This window comes from Aulonocara sp. 'chitande type north' Nkhata Bay, linkage group LG1 (genome assembly GCF_057382095.1).
Source record: "Aulonocara sp. 'chitande type north' Nkhata Bay isolate Kocher_YH1m ecotype deep benthic linkage group LG1, A_spYH_male_GT1.1, whole genome shotgun sequence".
Lineage (NCBI taxonomy): Eukaryota > Metazoa > Chordata > Actinopteri > Cichliformes > Cichlidae > Aulonocara > Aulonocara sp. 'chitande type north' Nkhata Bay.
In genome coordinates, this window is record NC_141344.1 from 40481946 (window position 1) to 40503759 (window position 21814).

The window sequence follows — 21814 nt, forward strand, 5'->3', positions numbered from 1 at the left end:
CCGATGATGATGATGTCATTGTTGTTTCCTTCAGCCCTGTCGGACCCCAGCAGCAGACTGTCCACGTCTCCCCCTCCACCTGCGATTGCTGTGCCTCTGTTGGAGATGGGCTTCTCCCTGCGCCAGATCACTAAAGCTCTGGAAGCCACTGGTCAGTCTATCTGCAGTAACCGGCCCATTGTTGTCCATTTACAAATACATGAAGTCAGGGTAAAAAGATTATATTCCAGGAATAATCAAGATGTTGACTTATTTTTTCTACCTAAAATCTTGAATGTTCTCAGAATGCTCCCTACCAATTCATCCTGTGTAACAAAGCTTCTGTGCGTCATTACGTGTCTGTGACGTGGCATAACAAGATTTCCCCTACAAATAGTCGACCTGTTATATGTTTTTATCCCAGGTGCTCGAGGAGAGGTAGATGCTCAGAACATCACCGTGCTAGCCATGTGGATGATCGAACATCCAGGAACGGAGGATGAGCACGATGAGCCCCACGCCAGAGGCGGCGGTGTCAGCGGTGAAGCCCCCGACTCGTCCTGTCCTGGTGCCACAGCAATCACTGGAGCCAAGTCTCTGGATAAAAACTCATATCTGTGCTCTCCCGGGGTCATAGCCAGCGCAGACACTTCCGAAGTGGAGGAAGGTTTCAGCGAAAGGTACAACAGGATGCTCATTGCTCGCAGCGTGTTGCATTTTAATTACAACAGTAATTAAGTAGAGTAGTAGTAGGATAAGTAATGTTTAAAAGTTGTGGTTAGAAGTTTACATACACTCATCATGGACATGTATGTCACAGTAACTGCTCTTATTCCAGGCGTCTTTAATGAATTAAAAAAAACTGGGTCCACAAATTTGAATTTATTTGGGATTTTCTCCAATCCACACAGGATCAAACATACATTCAACTGAGTCTTTTAACTAGTAGCCTATTCATTCCTTATTATTGATCATGATTGACAACTGATAGCTTCGCCCTTTCGATATAAAAATGGAAAAGTCCAAGGAACTCCGTGAAGATCTAAGAAATACTGATGGGATTTCTGGCTCTTTTTGGAGAACCGGCTCTTTCGGCTCCCAACCGGCTCTTCGGGTTATTTTGTTGCTTTAATTAATTTATTATTAACAATAATATAAAATTACGCACAAAAGGAATTACTAATGTAAAAAAAGAAAGTGGTTTTATTTATATATGTTTATATATAAATATATGTGGTGACCCCTAGAGACAAAACACGTACAAACTCCAAAACACATTTCTAGCTTTAACTGAACTTCCAAAGCAGAGCTACTAGATCACTTAAATTACACAATTGAAAGCATGTGTGTATTGTTTGTGTATTTATACACAAGCATTCATATATAGTCAAATAATTTAAAATTCATTTACCTGTTACTACCACACACCAAATCCGGTCGTTGGTACTTCCTGGCTTGTGTAGCCACTAAGTAACAAAAGCTCAACACTGCCCCCTAGCACTTCTGTTGTGTTTTGTATGTGTTTTGGAGTTTGTACGTGTTTTGTCTGTAGGGGCCACCGTAACTATACTTTTATTTATTCACGCCACATAAAATGTAATAAATAAATCGTATAATAAAAAAACTATTCACATTTCAACTTTTAACTATTTAAATTTTCAGCTTTTTCCTTTTAAACCAATTTAAAGTGAAAAAACACAAAACAGGGCTCGCAAAATCGCTAGCCCGATGTCCCGGAGCTAGTGATATCTCCGGTCGGGCGACCAAAATCTATCTCAGCCCCGCCCGTCGGGTTATCATATAGCCCGACGGGCGAGGCTGAGAAATCGATTCAATTAAATGAACTGTTCTGTGAAGAACAGCGTCAAATATCCAATTATAATTAGGGCTGTGCGATATGACCAAAATCTCATTTATTGTCTCATGTCCCGACAGCGACATGTATCACAAAATTTTACATTTTCTGTAAATTCTGTGAATCTCGAGCAACTCAACTTGCGTGAAGTGTTTCCAGCTGGGCGTCGTGTAGCTGGAGTCGAGTGTTACATAAGTTGAAACGGCCGCAATTTTCTTTGTGAGTACTTATACACGGCCTGTTCTAAGGTTTATTTTTTAGCACCTGACGGCTCTTTTTAGCTTCTCGTCCGTAAACACTCTGCATGCTATTTCACATAATTCAGTTTATTTTGAAAAATCTCGACAGGATCTTCAGCTTTATTTTGAAAGGTTTATGCGGAAAATAATCAAACGGACGGCGGAGCCATGCGATGCTGTTACCGTCGTTGTTGCTAATGACAACGCATAAAAACAGGCGCTTGTCCGTCCGTAGTGTGGTTATATTAAATAGAAGAGAAAGAGAGAACTTTAAGAAATGAATACAGCCACTACAGTGTCCATCAGAACGATGACAAAATATTACCGTAAACAGTTTATTTTGAGACACCACGACAGACGTTTTCATATCATCATCCGATATATATCGTTATATCGAGCAGCCCTAGTTATAATCGTGTCAGAAAGTTGTCTATGGTCACCAAAAGCATCTGGTCTTGCTAAGGCTCATCTAACCAATATTAGTAATGTGTATGTATATATTTGAGGGAGTACGTTTCCTTTTAAACCTGTGTAGATGAGAGAAAATCCAAAGTAATTTCACATTTTTGCACCCAAGTGTTGTTGTTTTTTTTTTTTAATCATTAAAACTTAGCGTGATATTTATGGCCAAGCTGCTCTAAGTATTTAGAGCTCGCTCACATAGATGCATTTTCTCTTGTTTGAAACTTAAACTCACTGTTTAATTCAACTGACGACAAAAAATTCTGCTGTGTCTGAAGTTAGAGAATGTAGGTCTGTGGTGCTTTTACAACCCTCCCAGTTGAGAAATGGAAAGTACTGAGAGTCACCCCAACACAGAACAGAGGTGCCCAGCCTACTTCCCTGACACGAGATGAGATGACGTGTTTATTGAGTGTGTTTCTTTTTCTGCAAAATGTCAGCTACTCTGCGACTATGAATACTCTAAAGTGTGTATACTTTGTCTTCTAGTCCTGAAGGTCTGGAGCAGGACAATGCATCTGCATCCAGCAGTGCCCCACTCAGAGGCCGCTCTGCTGCGGGCAGGAAACACCGCTTTGACCTGGCTGCACGCACACTGCTGGCTCGTGCTGGTGAGAATATTTCACAAGTGTATATCCTACCTTTCTTTACAAGACAGTGAACGTTTATCTTCCGCTCAGAAGCTCATGGGAAACGTTGATTCTTTTGTAGCTGGACTGTACCGCTCAGTGCAGGCCCACCACAGCCAGTCACGTCGGGAGGTCTCGTCCTTACAGCAGCAACAAGACCCAGGTGCACTCTATGACTTCAACCTGGATGAAGAGCTGGAGATGGACCTTGATGAGGAGACCATGGAGGCCATGTTTGGCCAAGACCTCGCTAGTGACACTGACATTCTGGGAATGTGGATCCCGGAGGTACTGGATTGGCCAACATGGGTGTGTGACTTTAGAGCTGCCATCACGGTTCTGCGGTTTCGCTTCATCACTTATTGCGTCGAGTAAACTTACATGCACGTTGAAATAAACCCATTTGTTTGGTTAAACATTACCCATGAAATCTTCCTGCATTAGGACTTTGCCCCTGAAACTTTAAATCATGCAACTAATGAAATTCATGTTTTGGATAACTCGATCTTTATTCTCAGTACTGATAACTGGCTGCTCATTCATATCTGTCAGAGGTTCAGATTAGATTGCATGAATGTGTATTGTTTCTCTGAAACATCTTCGTGTCTGTTGTACATCAACTCACAGCACGTGTGTGAGACAGACGATCGAGATGAAGTGGTAGTGTGCGAGCTGTGTGAGGCCAACGTGGCCAATTTCAATCAGCACATGAAGAAGAGCCACCCGGGCTGTGGGCGCAGCGCCAACCGGCAAGGCTACCGCAGCAACGGCTCCTACGTGGATGGCTGGTTCGGTGGGGAGTGTGGGAGTGGAAACCCCTACTATCTGCTGTGTGGCGGCTGCAGAGAGAAGTACTTGGCAATCAAAAGCAAAGCCAAAGTCCCCATTGTGGAAAGGTGTGCACTCCTGTGTGTGACAGCCGACAAAGCAACAGGAAGTTGATTAGATTTTTACACTTCTGCAATGAAATGATGTTTTAAATTAGGGGAAAAATCTATTGAAAAGCACGATAATAAAAAATATTTCTGCACTTATTTATATTATATTAGAATCTTTGTGTGATTTTATTTTGTGGTGTGACTTCAGATACAAGGGACAGGCTCCCGACCTTCTGGGAAAGCAAGACAGTGTTTATGAAGGTAACGCACGGTGACTGTGGATGTGATGCGTTGACCTGACACAACAGATTTAGAATTTTCCTTCAATTTTAAACTCTGTTGTCTTTCGGTCTTGCAGAGGATTGGGACATGCTGGACGTCGATGAAGATGAGAAGTTGACAGGGGAGGAGGAGTTTGAGCTTTTGGCTGGCCCTTTGGGTCTGAGCGAGCGCAGGATTGTCCCCGAGGCTGTCCAGTTTCTAGATAGTGACCCGTTGGGAGCCTCTATTGCCATGGTGACGGCAACCAACAGCATGGAGGAGACTTTACTACAGATAGGTTAGAAAACATCAGTAATTACCGTGTAGGGGATGTGTTCCTCTCCTGGGCAGCAAAGCAGTTCAGATCAATGAACCAGCTAAAATAGAACCAACATGTCCTGATATAAGGCCAAACTCTTTCCTTAAAAACTGTGTGGTGACTATGTGGATGATGCTAGGGTGAAGTGCAGGATTTTATTACAGACAGGTCTGCCGTTAAACACAAAATACTTTGCAGGGATCTAACCTGAGATACGAAGAAAAAAAACACACGAATTCACCATCAGATCAGATGTGAGGTCACAAAAATAACTGTGTCCACACCTTTTAATTTCAGTCTTCACATGAAAGTCGTTTTAATGCCATTAGAGCGTTTCGCCCTGGTACAGTCAAGCAAACTTGGCCCCTTATCTTTATAAGTTGGGTGTTTGTGACTGTAGTGGCAGTAAACTGAGTGTGTGTTTGTGTGTTCAGGCTGTCAGACCTCAGTGGACAAGAGTTCTTCTGGTAGGGTGACCCTCGGTGAGCAGGCAGCAGCCCTACAGAACCCCCATGACCGAGTGATGGCACTGAGGAGGGTGACCGCTGCAGCTCAGGTGCTGCTGGCCAGGACAATGGTGATGAGAGCCTTGTCCCTGCTATCCGTCAGGTAGCCTTTTGTATCTGCTGGAAATACTTTTTTAGCCTAAATAAGGTACACAAGCTTTTTTTAGAATTCAGAAATTCATTATGTTCCTGGGTGGGATTGTCAATAAATATGATATTATGTGAATAATCATGCCGTGAGAGTATTCATAATAACAACAGTACATCTATTTCAACCCTTTGGATGAGGTTGTGTATTCATAGATAAAATATTAATTTAAATATTTATGAATTGTGTTTGACAGGTAAACAGAAACCAGAACAATAAGTTAGTTTTTCTCTCTTCTCTCCTTCCACACATTCAGCGGATCAAGCTGCAGCCTCGCAGCAGGTCTAGAGTCCCTTGGTTTGACTGACATTAGGACTCTAGTCAGGCTGATGTGCCTGGCGGCAGCGGGCCGAGCTGGTCTTTCCACCAGTTCGTCCACAGGCCCAGGCCATGCTGAAAGGCCCCGTGGGGCCACCAAGACGAGCAAACCCATCTCCTGCCTGGCTTACCTCAGCACAGCAGTGGGCTGTCTTGCCTCCAACAGTCCCAATGCTGCCAAGCTGCTAGTTCAGTTGTGCACTCAGGTAAAGTATCATCACCCCAGTATCTCCCTGATGACTGATTTGATTTTCAGCTTAGATATTGAAAACACAGTCACTGGGTGATGAGATTCCCCAAATTTGTTCAGTCCAAAAGGAAAAGATTCCTTGTCAAACATACCATTACATCGAAGTTTTATTCTCTCAAATACCGTATGTGGAAATCTACACATACAGTAACTGACAACTTGAACAGAACCCCTTTTTATCTTTAGGTACTTTGCTACCAGCAGCCTGTAGCACCTAATTTAATGTGATTTCTTTTATACGAGTCTGCAAAAAATGCCAAAGATGACATAGTTTGACATGGATAAAAAAGTATTTTTTTTATGCTATATATATATATATATATATATATATATATATATATATATATATATATATATATATATATATATATATATTGGTCGGTTATTGGTTATCCGACCAATAACCTGCCTCAGTACTACATGGAAGCTCCTATATATATATATATATATATATATATATAAGATAAGATAACCTTTATTAGTCCCACACGTGGGAAATTTGTTTTGTCACAGCAGGAAGTGGACAGTGCAAAAGTTATGACGCAAAAATTAGAATACAATAAGAATAAATACAGTACACAGCTGTACAGAATAGAATAAAATAATATACTATATACAGTAGAATAAAATAGAATAAAAATATACAATAAGATAAAAATAGAATACGAATGCTATATACAACTGAGTAAAAATACAACGATGCCAGAAAAGATTATTGCACTTAGTGTTATTGCACATGTGTGGATGTGTGTGTTTGTTCAGTTAAAGTCTTGGTGTGGTGTGCAGTGTGTCCTTCAAAAATTGGAGTAAACTGAACTGTACCGGGAAGTCACAGCCTTAAGAAATAGGAAAAGTCCAGTAAAGACCTACAAAGAAAGAGATGGTGTGGTGTTCAGTTGATCCATCTGCTGTTTGCCAGTGCCTCATCAGAAATGGTCTCAGTGCAAAGGTGGCTGTCAGGAAGCCATCCTTGATCGCCAAAGAAGGGAAACTGGGAGAAAAGGTTAAGGTTTGCTAATTCATATGAGAACTGGTCTGAAAATCTAGAGCAACAGGTCTTATGAATCCACATTTTTGGTCATTATCAGTTTATACAGAGGTGGTGTGATAAAGTCCACAGAAAGTAAAGAAATGTATGTTGGGTTGATTACTTATTTATTTTAACAATGCTTTTTGACAATGAATAAATCTTATACTAATGGAAAGCCTGTTTATGTCTCATTAAAAGGTGCAACATTAGTAAGGAAATGCATTTGTAGGTTGAGCAGCAGGTGTGGGGTGCAGCTGTGACTTTTGCACAGATTTCATCAGACAGATTATCCACGTCTCCCCTTTCAGCTTTCTTGCACTTTAAAAATGTTGATTGATGTGATGCTTTTCCCCCCTTTTCTTATCCAGAACCTGATCTCTGCGGCTACAGGCATGAATCTGACAACGGTGGACGACCCCATCCAGAGAAAGTTCTTGCCCAGCTTTCTGCGTGGTGTGGCCGAGGAGAACAAGCTGGTCACGTCGCCTAACTTTGTGGTGACTCAGGCCCTTGTGGCCCTCCTGGCAGATAAAGGGGCCAGACTGAGACCTGCTTATGACAAGGCTGATATGGAGAAAAGAGGTTTGTAGACTCTGAGGAAAAGGCCGTTCCATGTCATTTCGTCTGTCATTGTTTCTCTCTTACTTCATGGAATTGATCTTGATTACCTTGAAGTTATATCTCATATTGGTATATTATGATGTTACTTTTTCTTAATATTTAAAGAAAAGTCATTTCAATGTGGTTTGTGTTCACATAAATATACTTTATACTCAGAAGAACAGTGATTCTGTGATGCTCTTATGTTCTTCTGCTTATTCTAAAATGTTCTTCCTGGTGCTGATACCAGTCATACACGTATTCGTTTAATTCATGTAGTAGTGACATAACTCATCTGCTTGTGCCAGTTTCTTCTGTATATTCACATTTTTTGTGCTTTTTGTGTCTTTTCATCGTTGCTCCTTCTTTCACTCACCGGGCATTCTTGTCACTTTGTGTTCCGTGTCGAGCAGGTCTAATTGCGCATTTGTATGCCCATCCTTCCCATAATCCTTCCGCTGTAGGCCCTCTGGAGCTGGCCAACGCTCTGGCAGCTTGTTGCCTGTCCTCACGGCTTTCCTCGCAGCATCGCCAGTGGGGTGCTCAGCAATTAGTTCGCACTCTGGCCGCCCACGACCGCGACAACAACCAGAACCGTCCGCAGACTTTTGCTGACATGGCAGGGGACCTGCGAAAGTGCTCCTTTATCAAACTAGAGGCTCACCAGAGCAGGGTCGGTAGTTTGGTCTTTCTCTGTATTATACAGTGAGGTTGTTTGCACCATTTCTGATTGGTAGTTAAAATAATCCTCCTCTTGTTGCTTCAGGTCATCACATGTGGTTGGTGCAGTAAGAAAGGCCTTTTGGCTACCAGTGGCAATGACGGGACGGTCAGAGTATGGAACGTAACCAAGAGCCAGTACACCCTCCAGCAGACCTGCGTCTTCAATAAGGAGTAAGGTTTTTTTTTTAAGGATCCCACACAGCTAAACAGAGACATCTTGCTGTAATTGGTCCAGTTTGTATTTATTTCCCCCCAATAAATCTTTTTTCTCCATCAGAAACTCAGTTACCAGTTTGAGAATTAAGATGCCTTTTAACGATCCCTGTGGGACAAATGTTTTTGGTTCGTTTCTCAAGGAATCGAACCAACCTGACCTTTGGCAGTTTGCTGAGGCAGGTCCTGAAGGCTCCTGTCCCATGAGCCTCTTTCACAGAATCACACATCATTCCTTACAAAAGAAAAAAATAGTTTTCATCATTGTATAAAGTTCTTTTAGATGAGACTTTAAATAAGTTTGAGTGCTCCCAAAGGTGTCAGATACTTCAATACAGTTCTAACTTTGTTTTTTTATCTTATCTTTCACTAGTGACGACTCTTTGGAGGAGGGAATGTCTGGTTTGGGGTCTCCCAGCGATCCTTGCCTGTCACCTCTTGCATGGAGTGTCACTGGAAAGTATCTCGCCTCTGCCATGGAGAAAATGGTCAACATCTGGCAAGTTAATGGTAAAGAGTTCATTTTGTCCAGTCTTCTGTGGGGGTTATTGAATATGTTAATGATGAGCTTCACTGAGTTTTGCAGGACTTGTTTCACTATAATCTGTGGCTCACCTCGTATCACTGGTGACGGAGGCCTGCAGCATATGAATGAGAGGTCTTCTATTAAAAATAAAACTGAATGGTCACCGGATGTGTTCCAGGCATCATTTTCTGCCCCTCACCATACACCTGGCTTTGTGAACCATCTGTCCAGAGCTGTTACTGGGGTTAATAGAAGGTGTAATCACTTTCACCTGGTTTGGTGTTAATGAATTATCAGCAGGTACACTAGAAGGGCAACAATGAGACAAACCCCCGAAAAAAGGAATGGTTTTACAGGTGGGGGCCACTGAAATTTTAACCTCCTCGTCTTTTTTGACTGTTTTTTTTTAACATAATTTTGCATTTGCATAAAAAGAAGCAGTTCATGCTTTCTTATGCCGGGCAGACACTGTGCGATTTTTTTTCAGTCGCGCGATTCAGCTCCTGCTCAAACTGCACGATTGACTCGCAGGGGTTAGAAGTTGGTAGGTCACGATGCAGGTCTCACACTATACCGCCCGATGCTCTGATGCGACCCGAGTGCTCACCCTGTGCCTCCATAACATGAAGGTTATAACAGAAATTCTGTCGCTCGCTCTCCCTCTCTGTCTGTCACTCACACAGACACACCACCACCATCAACTTTGCTAAATTGCTAATGAAAAACATTGATCAGGCAGCTGTGATTGAGCAGCAGTGTAGATCCAACTATTTTCACGGTTGTTGTGGTCGTGATAATTTTGTGATGCCACATCGAAAAGGCTCGGATGAGCTTTCCAAAGTTCTACAGGTTGTGCCTCCATCGCTTGTGTCCAGATCACACGCTGCACAGCCGTGCTGCTCCGTCTTTATCACCGACGTTTATGTGTTTGCGCGTGAGCAGTGTGAGAAGCTGCGGTGACACCCTGAGGTGTTAATCGCTTCTCGTTACCCCACGTATACTACACGACGCACGATGAAGGCCAAAATCGGGCCGATCACCAAAACGGTCGCACGACTCAAAAATCGGCTCAAAATGGGCCAAAAATCGCACAGTGTGAGCCCAGCATTAAAGAAGTTGATACATTGTGGCAACAAAGTCATCATCCATCTCACAGTGAATCTGCAGGGAAGAACAGAAACGACAGCTCACTCCAAGACTGCAGTGTTGGAGTTTGTCCAACTGTATAAGCAGGAAGCTCTCATGTTCCTTCACAGACAGCTGAAAGACATCAGAACCACTATATAAAATACCTAAAAGGAACATTAAAACCAAGTATACTTGGGCATTTGTCAATATAAGTATGATATATCTTATACAAAATGTCATCATGGATCTGCTTTCATTGTCTCCAAGGTGGTAAAGGGCTTTTGGATGTGCAGCCTCACTGGGTGTCTGCACTAACTTGGCCTGAAGAGGAAGCAGAGTCCTTGTGGTGTGGGGAGCCCAAAGACATGCTGCTGGTGGGTCGAATGGATGGATCACTGGGCCTCATCGAGGTGCTGGACTCTTCTGGTATGCACCGCACAGAGCTGGAACACTGCTACAGGAAAGACGGTATGAGAGTTTTATTTCAGGTTCAACCACATCTTTGATATTTACTTGTGTAACTGAAAGAAAAACCGAAGGTTTTTTTCTCCTTTAGTGGCAATAATGCACATTGCCTGGTACAGTGAAGACAAGCCTTTTGCCGTTGGCTACGCAGATGGAAAGCTGCTGATTGGATCCAAAGAACCTTTGGATAAAGGAGCCATTGTTGTCATTGATGCGCACAAGGTGGAGTAATTTTATCATTCTGTTTATGTTGTGATTCTTTCATTTAAATTTCAAAAAGAGCGAGCTGTTTTACTGTCAGCTAGATGGATTAGATGGACATTTATAGCTGACAGTGATTCCAAATCTTTTTGTCAGGAGTCGATCAGCAGCATGAAGTGGAGTCCAACGGGTCAGATCCTGCTGACGTGTGCTAAAGAGGAGACTGTGAAACTGTGGGCCAATCCAGACTCCTGCTCTGACACGGGCTCTGGCTGGCACTGCCTACAGAGCCTTAGACACCCCTCCTTGGTTAATGGTGTGGCCTGGTGCAGCTTGCCTGGATGCAGTCCGAAGCCCCTCAGCATGTTCGCCGTGTACGTTGACCTTGAATGCGCCCTCTGTTTTGGGTTTTGTGATTTCACTTCTGCCGTTTTTGTTGTTTCTCCACACAAAATGATTATTTTGAGGAAAAAAAGTTGTTATGGGTCATTATGCTTTTCAGATGCTGCCAGAATGGTCTGGTCTCTGTCTGGACTGTTCCTCAAGACATTTCAAACTTCACAGACTCCTGTTCCTCTGATTCAGAAGGATGGTGGGAGAATGAAGCCAAACCCAAGTTAATGGTATTTGTGTGTTTTAACTTCTACTGTAAAGGCACTTTAGCCAAAGTCATCCAGTAGCAGCTGAGTTTCTTTTGCTTTATTTTTGAGCAATAAGTTAATGTGTTGTTCAACCTCAATGTGCTATCATTGATGTGCAGCAGTCCACCCGATGGTCAGAAGATGGAGCAGTTTGTGTGTTCCAGCTAAAGGGCCACATCACTCCAGTAAGAACACTGGCTTTCAGTCCTGATGGTCTGGCCCTGGCATCTGGAGGAGTGGGAGGCCTCATGAACATCTGGTCCCTGCGGGTAAGAAACATACATATACACACAGATGGAAATGAAGGCACATAGTTCATATGTAAATACTGTAAGTACACACACAGATGACTGGAAATATGTAGATGGAAAGAACACATGACACTTAATTACACTGGTGAATGAAGCTGCTGTTTATAGTGACACTGAATGGCACACTGTGTGTGTGTGTGTGTGTGTGTGTGTGTCCATTTCCAACAGGATGGCTCAGTACTCCAGACCGTGGTAGCTGGGTCAGGGGCTGTCCAGAACATTGTCTGGGTCTCAGATGTGGGCGTGGCCGTCTGCTCCAACAGGTCAAAGGCAAGTTGTCTCATTTGACTCCATTGTCTCCGTCATTTTGTATGATTGTATTTGTCCTCAGTTAAGTTTCATTTGCCTTTTGTATGGCTTGATTTCCAGGATGTGTTGGTTGTGAACTGCTCCAAAGAGTTCATGGCATCTAACCATGTGCTGGCCACCTGCCGCACGGCTTTGAAGAAGCAAGGTGTGGTCGGCCTCAACTTGGCACCCTGCATGAGAGCTTTCCTGGAGAGACTGCCTGTCATGTTGCAGGAGCAGTATGCCTATGAGAAGGTAAAGGGAGATATGATATAGCCCCTACTAGAAGTCAGAGTTTGTACTAGATGATTATATCACCATGTTTCTTTCTTGGGCTGAAAAAACCTTCTTCTTCAGCTCTATTTGTGTTGGAGAACTCTGAGAAAAAAATAAAAGCCAATCCAAGCAAACTTGCACTATTCATGACAGATTAATAGTATTTGACACTAATAATGTCTCTTTTTGCTCTCTACTTCCAGCCCCATGTTGTATGCGGGGAGCAGCTTGTCCACAGCCCGTACATGCAGTGCCTTGCCTCTCTGGCTGTAGGTCTCCATCTGGACCAGCTTCTGTGCCGTCCCCCTGTGCCGCCCCACCTTCGACACTGCCCACCTGAGTCTGGCATCGCTGTATGGAGCGCCAGCGAGTGGGCATGGTTGGACTGTTTCTCCACCACAGTAAAGGCGGCAGAGGCTCTTGCTCGAGGTGCAGCCTTCCCCGAGTCCTTCTCCGTTCCTGACCTGGAACCCGTGCCTAAAGATGAAATGGCTCTGCTCCTGGTGAGCAAAGCTGATTAAACTGTAATTTAGAATGTAATCAAAACCTGTGCAGCTCATAACAGCAGCCTTTGCTTTTATTTCTACAGGACAACAGTAAATGGTCAGCTAGTATGGATGAACAGATCATGTCATGGGCCACCTGCAGGCCAGAGGTAACTTTGACAGTTTAGGTGAAATAAATGGCCCCCCTCCCGGGGGTACTGCTTTATACGCTTTATACTGCTGTTGCAGTATGTAGTAATGGCAGAGAAATCATTTCAAGTTTAGCTGCTTATTTTCATATGATTTTTCTGATTTTAGGTAGGATTTTTAGAAATGTTTAAGAGGAAGATTAAATTGTTTCATTACAGAAGGTTAAAATACATATTAGAATACAATAATGAACAAATATAACACAAAAGCTAACACATGTAAATGGATTAATTAGTACAGAAGAAGAACATTATGAGAAGTTATTTTGGATGATGTGTTTGGCTTCTCATCCAGTGCTTACACTGCTCTGCCTCTCTTGAGCTTCACCTCGATAACTCTGCTCCTTAGATTTGAACCAAATTCATTTCCCTCTCTATTGTCTCAGATTTGTTCTCCACACTCTGAACTCTCCGCTCAGTTCAGCTACAGCTCCCCCAATACTCAGAGCAGCCAGCAGTCCACCCAGTCACGCACCGCAGTCACGCACCGCAGTCACGCACCGCAGTCACGCACCGCAGTCACACACCGCAGTCACACACCGCAGTCACACACCGCAGTCACGCACCGCAGTCACGCACCGCAGTCACGCACCGCAGTCACGCACCGCAGTCACGCACCGCAGTCACGCACCGCAGTCACACACCGCAGTCACGCACCGCAGTCACGCACCGCAGTCACGCACCGCAGTCATACACCGCAGTCACGCACCGCAGTCACGCACCGCAGTCACGCACCGCAGTCACACACCGCAGTCACACACCGCAGTCACACACCGCAGTCACACACTGCCTCTGCCTTGTTGTTCCAAAAAGTGATTTCAAATGTTTCTGTATAGTTTTTATGTCTTTACCTATACTGATAAATAATGTGGAGTCAGCAGGAGTTACAGGGGGAGATAAAGTACAACACGTTTTGCAAGTATCTTTATGATTGCAGTATTGCACCTACTCTATCTTCTGCATTATAATCAGTACTTATGGTTTTGTTTACAGCTAAAGTATCTTTATAGAACTGTTATGTTTGTTTCTGCTGCTATAGATTATATAAAAGTCACTTTGCCCAAAACCGATTGCAGAGTTTACCTTGCGATGGGGATATGATCAAAATGAGCTGATGGCAATCAAGAGATATTTAACAGATTTTAGACCAAGTCATTTACAATAGTTTAAATTGTTGAAATCACTTTTTGGTGTGACCCGTTCAGCCCTCCCTTTTTTATCCAACTACAGTCCTCTAAATCAGCGAACCCCAACCCCCGGGCCTCGGACCGGTCCGTGAGTCGTTTGGTACCGGGCCGCGAGAGTTGAGGCTCAGGTGTGAAATGTATAGTTTTCAGGGTTTTTATCGGTTTTCAGCGTTATTTTGTTATCGTTTTTATCGTTTACTCGGTTTTCCTGGGTCTGTTCACGTGTGTTATGAATAAATTTTCTTACCGGTACTAGTTTTATTCTGTTGTATTTATCCGCGACACCTTAAAGGCCGGTCCATGAAAATATTGTCGGGCATAAACCGGTCCGTGGTGCAAAAAAGGTTGGAGACCGCTGCTCTAAATATCTATTTATTTAGGTACAAGTGATCATAGCTTTGTTTTTTTAGCCCTCGGCGTAAAAGGCTGATGCAGTACTGCTGTCACGCTGCCGAGCAGGCAGGGAAGCAACGTGGAAGTAATGTAGTAATGTAGGAGTTTGAAACTGAAACCATAGGTGTCTACTAAAAATCTTAGATGAATTAGAATTTCAGTGAAGTTCTTGAACCTCAAGATCAAGGTCAGAGGTCAAGTTTTCTGAAATTCTGGTAACTTGACAACAAGGCAACATAGGATGTTGAAATTGATACCTCAGGTTCATCTGCTGCTAATACCTCTGACTGCAGAAAGAGAGCAAGAGGTCATTGTGAAACAGTAAGACAGTCACAGAATATTTGCTCTGCATTTTTGGGTAAAATGGTGTAAAAAGTGTCTCAATCAGCCAAAATCACAACATTAACAACAGTGAGCTTAACTGAAGGGTGATGGCAAGTAAGAGGGATGTCAGGCCAGGTGAGAAGGTGGATATTTCCACACAACAAACACGTTTCTTGATCTCAAAAATTAACAACCAAATCCTTACCTCATGATTTAATATCACATCTAGTTTCAACCCGATTCTTTTCTTCCATTTTTCATGTTTGGGTTCATGATCAGGACTGGCACCTCGGAGGGAAATGCGACGTGTTTCTGTGGGGTGCAGGGCGACACGGTCAGCTAGCAGAGGCTGGAAGAAATATCCTCGTTCCAACCATTGCCCCTTCCTTCTCTCAGGCACAGCAGGTACAGAGACATAAACTACTGGACATATTGTTTTTTGAACTTTGTTTCTATAATTAAAACAGCAGCGTGAGCTGTATTTTATTTCTACCTGTGATTACTCGTTCACATTCTCGTTTCTTGTAGGTGGTGTGTGGGCAGAATTGCACCTTTGTGATCCAGCCCAACGGCACCGTATTGGCCTGTGGAGAGGGGAGCTATGGCCGCCTGGGACAAGGCAACTCAGATGACCTGCATGTCCTTACTGTCATCTCAGCTCTTCAAGGTGACATGACAACACCTGTACACAACCAAAAGTAACAAACACACAGGCACAAAGCCAGCTGAATGTAGCAGAACGCTTAACGGCTAAAAGGCAAATTATTTGTGGTAGCTGGTGTGCACGAAATATAGAGCTAAAAGAACATTTGGTCAGCGGATTGGTGGCATAAACCCTGTCATGTGCTTTTCGTTCTTACCAGGTTTTGTTGTGACCCAGTTGGTTACATCTTGTGGCAGTGATGGTCACTCCATGGCTCTGACAGAGAGCGGCGAGGTGTTCAGCTGGGGAGACGGTGACTACGGCAAGCTTGGACATGGAAACAGTGACCGCCAGCGACGACCCCGACAGATTGAGGCACTGCAAGGAGAGGAGGTGGTCCAGGTAAGTCTCCACCCTCCTTAAAAATATATTTCATTTAGTGCTGTCAGCGTTAATCTCGTTAAAATGACATTAAAGCCATGACTGCATTAACGGTTATGGGGGGGGAATGCGCGGCATTAATACGTTAGCGCAGTTAGCTAATCAATGCGTTAGTGCCGTGCAGACCCTCGCACGGGGCGATCTGTGTTAACTCGCTAACAGAGATTTACAGTGTTAATGCGGTTATGGTATTAACGTCATTTTAACAAGATTAATGCTGACAGCACTAATTTTATTCAATTCCACAGTACCCAAAAAAATCATGCAGGATATGTACAGAGGGCTGAATTCAGACAATGATGTGACCGGGTATACATTTTATTGGTACTCACTAGTTTGTAAGGTCTGCCTTATAAATATAAGTAAATATGTATACTGTATATATCACATGTATCTAAATGTATCAACAAAATGGAGTTAAATTGAATAGTTTGTGTATCCATGTGCTGTGGGATGTCCTCCAAGATCTGTACCAGGGCATGACTGAGCTCTTGGAGAGACAACCTGAGGTTCAGATAGACTAAAACACAATATCTCAGAGGTGAAATACTGGATTTAGGTTATGCGAGCGTGGGGGCCAGTCAATGGCAGTTCATCCTCTGGGAACAGCCTGCTCTCTCATACTGTCTGCACATGAGATCTGACATCATCATGCACCCAGAGGAACCAGGACCCACCACACTAAAAAGTCCCCTCTTCATCTGTCAGTGGCTTCCACCTATGAAGCTGGGATGTTCTCAAAGCGCTGTATACAACATGCCTCATTCTCCCCATTCACACCCACTCCTAGAAGCACTTCTAAACTCAAGTGCAAACTAACCAACATTCACACACCGATGAACGCATCGGAGGGCAACTTGGGGTTAGTATCTTGCCCAAGGATATTTGGCACGAACCACCAACCTTCCACTCCGTAGCTGATCTGCTCTACCACCTGAGCCACAGCCACCCTGTTGTTGATTTTATTAACACAAAAACATCCTCTGTGCTACTTAACTGATCAGTATTCCAGATGTTGTACTCTGGCTAGAGTCTCCTTAAGAAGTGTTCTTTTAATCTTTTTTGAGCGGTGTACAGTGTAATTCTGTGGGAATCAATAAAACATGTTTGCCTACTTTGAGCCAAAAATAAGTTTTTTCTCTTGAAGGTTAGACTTCCAACACTATCTTTGCTGTTGCAGAATTCTGTCATATATCTATTAAGGTTTCTCTGGGTCACGCTTCTCCTCCATATTCTGCACACCTTTATTGGGGTTAACAAGAACATCATAGAGATAGGCAGTTTCAGTTACAATGCTCTGTGCTTTCTTCACTCTTTAGATGTCTTGCGGGTTCAAACATTCGGCCGTAGTCACAGCTGATGGGAAGCTTTTCACTTTTGGTAATGGTGATTATGGAAGACTAGGGCTGGGGAACACCTCAAACAAGAAGCTGCCAGAGAAGGTCACTGCTCTGGAGGGCTACCATGTAGGACAGGTAAGACGTTCATTACTGTTACAGTTGGTGTCTGTGAAATGCTTGGATACGCGGCACATTCAGAGGATTTCTGTACTGTTACACTGTTACTGTTTTCTATACTGGAGAACAATATGAAGACATCAGTCGTCATGTGTCCACTGGTGCTATATGCTGATTGTGGACATTCAAAAAACACTGTGAAATAAATATTTCAGTGGTTCTTATATAGAGCTTTTCTACTCTGCCTGGGCACTCAAAGAGCTCATACGAGCACATGCTTTCTGTTTAACATTCACACGTTTACACACAGTGTTGTGCCCAAAGGATATTTGGCATACAGACTGGAGCCGATCAAGCTACCAACCTTCCAACCCCATCAGCTAATTTTTTAAGGTTTTTGCAGTAATATGATTGTGCTCTAGGTGTTGTGACATTTTGGCAGATTATTTCTGGTTGCTGGAACTACTTTGGGGCAGTTTTGAGTTCTAATTGTTTTGATTATTTTCAGTTGTCCAGCCTTATCTTAGCTATTGATAGTTGGTGTTGTCGTGTGCTCCCTCCTCAGGTGGCTTGTGGTTTGAACCACACTTTAGTTGTCTCTGCTGATGGAATGATGGTTTGGGCCTTTGGCGATGGAGACTACGGGAAACTGGGACTTGGGAATTCCACAGCCAAGTCCTCACCTCAGGTACCTGCTGCATTGTGATGCCTGATCAATTAACTGAAGTTAATCTGTTGGCCTATCAAACAGTGAAACTGTTTGTGACCCTGACCTGTTTTGAAATCCTTAGAAAGTGGACGTGCTGTGTGGGATTGGTATAAAAAAAGTAGCCTGTGGAACTCAGTTTTCCGTGGCTTTAACCAAAGATGGCAAGGTTTTCACGTTTGGCCAAGGTAAGCTTAGCTTATTCCAGGTTTAAAAACAAAGTTAATCTATAACTGCCTTAAATCTGCATTCTTGTTAAAGGCCAGTCTGTAGGCAAATGTTCTTATAGCTCACTTGATCAACGACTTCATAAAACATTTTGCTGAGGAGTTTGAGTTCTCAGCCTTTCTCTCACCCACGTTGGGGTCTTAAAGACAGACCTAGCTGCCATGTAGAGCTGCCACAAACGATTATTTTTGCGATTAGTCGACTAATCAGATCATCATCGTTCAGCTTATTGCACCAGCAGCATCTGCTCCTATATAACTATCATTAGCTTACAGCTTTAAGTGTTTCAGGTCTGTGCTAACTAACAATAAAGACAAGATGATAGTTTATTACATTTTAATGAAATTTGCAGATTGTTTCGGTGAAGATTAATAAACTCCTTGCTATCTAAAATATAACAGGACACCGGAGTAAATTCTGGAGCATCTCACACTTCTGATAATCAGCTGTCTGCTTGACGTTTATTCAGCTGTGTAAAAACTAAAACTTTAATCTCAGACAAACTGATTTACTCAGGAACAAATAAAATACTAAAAAAGCCAAACAATAACATTTTAAGTTATCTAAGTGACTCATATATATTTAACCTGAGTAGCGAAAGACGGCGGTGGGTTTGAAAACAATTTGCCGGGAGTCCGGTGTTCTCACGGCTCTAGTTAGCCTAGCCCCCGGCTAGCTATCGAGCTAGTGGGTAACAGACGTCTCCGAAAACGTCAGAGCGCTTTTGAAAATATGCGGTGTCCTGATAAACTGAGCAGATATTTGAGGTTTACACAGCTACATTCTCGGCTGAAAATATGTTAAACGTTTATTTTGTGACCCAGAAAGAATAATAAGAGTAATATTAAAACTAACTAGCTGCCGCCATTGTTGGAAACTGAGCTGGGCCGCGCTATGAATTCTGGGACACAGCTTCTTCTTCTTCGGGGTTTAACGGCAGCTGGCATCCTTGTACATGCAGTGCTGCCATCTTCTGTTTCAGTCCGTTATTACACTCTTAAATCCTGCTACTTATTCCTGCGTCTTTTGGGATCTTACAAAGCTTCAAACGACGCGTCGACTATTAAATCAGTCGTCGACGTAATCGTGACTAGTCGACTAATCGTGGCAGCCCTACTGCCATGTCGCCCATATTAGCTAATACCTGGGCTTTTATTTTTATTTAATTTTTATTTGAGACTCCCTTTCTCATTACATGATCTGTTTCAGACAAGCATACTAAAATGGTGAAACTTGTCCAAGATTTACAAAATCACATAAAAAATTCCCAGTGACAGATTCATAAAGTCGTTTATAGATCTTTTAAACTCTGCAAGCGATGCCATCTGAGAGAGCTCCGCTGTAATGTGGTCCATGATGACAGGGCAGGAAATGAGAAGGCCTTTTTTCCAAGCTCTGCACAAACTGATGGAACAGTGAATAGAATGGAAAACCAGAAAATGATTTATAGATATACCAATCAGCCAAAGAATGTTGATGTGTTAAAGGTTTACAGCCAGTTAGGTATCTTAATGCCTCATGATAAACTGAGAGTGAGCAGGAGGGCTGATGAACAATACCTTAAACCCGGAGGGTGGCAGCAGGAGAGAAATCATCTGTTTGTGAAAAAGTACCCCAACTTCAGCCTCAGTTTCTTTAACAGGTGGTCAGTATGTGACTTAAAAGATTGTCATTGGTCACAGTATTTAAGTATTTGCAGAAGCCCACAGGTTTAATAGAAGTACTCTTAGTACTGTCTTTCTATTGTTTAGAGCAGGGGTGTCAAACTCAAACACACAGTGGGCCAAGATTCAAAACTGGAACAAAGTCGCGGGCTGACGTTAATATTTATTGGAAAACAAATCTTCCTCCAGATTTAAGAATGAATCTTTTCTTATGGACTCAAACAAGTTTAGCTGAAAAACTGAATATGGAACAAGCAAAGCTTAATACTAAACAATATATATATTAGCTGTATAATACCAGCAGGCCAGCTCTGATAGTCATTTGGTTTGGCTTCGTGGGCCAAATGTAATTAGGCTGCGGGCCAGAGTTTGACACCTATGGGTTAGAGCAACATGACCGTGTTTTTTTCTACATTTAAAATGCAGCAGTGAGATGAAACAGCTGTGACTGCACACTACCCAAAGCTAAATGTGCTTGTGCAAAAACCACGTTGATAATGCAAAAATAATAATGTACGCCCTGAGATAGAAACCTCTGTTAGTGACATTATGGTGCTCTATAAACTCCATAAGACAAAACTGAAACCCACAAACCCCTCAGTCCCATTTTTCTTATTTTATACGGGATATTAATAACACAATAATCTATAATCATATTAATGAATGCTAGTGAAAACAGTAGTTTATTATATAACATATTAAAATGAGTGTGATATTTAGATTTGGCCATTAGTGGTTTTAACACTGATTATGACAATTACACAATTGAGTTTTCACCATGAAGTCAAAGTGAGATTTTTTCCGTGCCATATTATTCAAATATATTTTTACCTTTTTTTGTTGAAGACCGCCTAATTGGCTTGCCAGAGGGTCGAGCCAGGAACCACAACCGGCCCCAACAGGTACCAGGTCTCTCAGGGATCCACATCCAGGATGTCGCTGTAGGAGCTGAACACACTCTGGTACTCTCCTCCACAGGAGATGTTTACACCTGGGGCAGCAACTCGGAGGGACAGGTAACATGCATACAATGCTTGTGGGAACATAAGTGTCAAAGTCTCAATAAGACTGTTTGCTGCTTATCTTATTTGAAGTAAATGGATTTACTGAAAATGTAGCCTTGTCATCTATCTTATATTACACACATAGAGAGCCTCGTGGCACACAATAGCTAAGATAAAAGGACGAGGACTCAGAAGCAGCCAAAGAAAAGTATCATTCAGACAGATATGATGTGAGCCACTCCAAAGCAGAACCAGATACACCACCCCAATATTTCAGCCTGTCAAGGAAAGTATGGTGGTGGACGGTATCAAACGTAGCGTTTCACATCAGAATATTCTCCAGCGTCACTTTGCATTAAAATGACACTGGACACTCAAAGAACAGAATGAGCCCCAGATTGAAATGTCTCCAGCACACTGTCTTTGTTTAAGACTGGTGTAATCTGCTTAGTCATAGCCTTTTCTAAACTCTTAGCAATAAATGATCATTTTGAGATTGGTCTGTAAATGCTAAGAAAAAGAATGAGTTGCCCCCAATGAGCAGGGACTCTCTCAGTGTTTCAAAGCTCCTAAGAGAAGTCTTTGGCCCATCCTTGGCCTCTGCACTGACTGTTAGATTCAGTTCAGTTGAATTCAGTTTTATTTATATACCAAATCACAACACAGTCGCCTCAAGGTGCTTTATATAGTGAGGTAAAGACCCTACAATAATCCAAACAGAGAAAACCTCAACAAAACTCTACAAGCAAGTGCTTTAGTGACAGGGGGAAGGAAAAACTCGCTTTTAACAGGACGACACCTTCAGCAGAACCAGGCTGGTAAATGGA

At 42.8% G+C, this 21814-nt stretch overlaps 1 protein-coding gene across 8 annotated transcripts in view; it reads left to right on the top strand.

Annotated features, from left to right (window-relative positions):
- herc1 (HECT and RLD domain containing E3 ubiquitin protein ligase family member 1) overlaps positions 1 to 21814 on the top strand; it is a 94505-nt gene that overhangs the window by 59462 nt on the left and 13229 nt on the right. For 5 of the 8 annotated variants that reach the window (XM_086296126.1, XM_086296134.1, XM_086296166.1 and 2 more), the window contains exons 42-70: positions 35 to 151; positions 404 to 659; positions 3025 to 3146; positions 3247 to 3473; positions 3792 to 4060; positions 4251 to 4303; positions 4401 to 4601; positions 5057 to 5231; positions 5533 to 5800; positions 7243 to 7456; positions 7888 to 8147; positions 8241 to 8368; positions 8784 to 8920; positions 10332 to 10532; positions 10621 to 10751; positions 10887 to 11104; positions 11233 to 11353; positions 11491 to 11640; positions 11851 to 11952; positions 12052 to 12225; positions 12450 to 12749; positions 12836 to 12901; positions 15124 to 15249; positions 15373 to 15511; positions 15708 to 15889; positions 17248 to 17403; positions 17951 to 18073; positions 18177 to 18279; positions 20830 to 20999. In XM_086296126.1, the coding sequence (XP_086152252.1) occupies positions 35 to 151; positions 404 to 659; positions 3025 to 3146; positions 3247 to 3473; positions 3792 to 4060; positions 4251 to 4303; positions 4401 to 4601; positions 5057 to 5231; positions 5533 to 5800; positions 7243 to 7456; positions 7888 to 8147; positions 8241 to 8368; positions 8784 to 8920; positions 10332 to 10532; positions 10621 to 10751; positions 10887 to 11104; positions 11233 to 11353; positions 11491 to 11640; positions 11851 to 11952; positions 12052 to 12225; positions 12450 to 12749; positions 12836 to 12901; positions 15124 to 15249; positions 15373 to 15511; positions 15708 to 15889; positions 17248 to 17403; positions 17951 to 18073; positions 18177 to 18279; positions 20830 to 20999 (4889 nt within the window). The remainder of the gene's footprint in view (positions 1 to 34; positions 152 to 403; positions 660 to 3024; positions 3147 to 3246; positions 3474 to 3791; positions 4061 to 4250; positions 4304 to 4400; positions 4602 to 5056; positions 5232 to 5532; positions 5801 to 7242; positions 7457 to 7887; positions 8148 to 8240; positions 8369 to 8783; positions 8921 to 10331; positions 10533 to 10620; positions 10752 to 10886; positions 11105 to 11232; positions 11354 to 11490; positions 11641 to 11850; positions 11953 to 12051; positions 12226 to 12449; positions 12750 to 12835; positions 12902 to 15123; positions 15250 to 15372; positions 15512 to 15707; positions 15890 to 17247; positions 17404 to 17950; positions 18074 to 18176; positions 18280 to 20829; positions 21000 to 21814) is intronic. The other 3 variants (XM_086296174.1, XM_086296183.1, XM_086296154.1) reach the window with 2 other exon arrangements.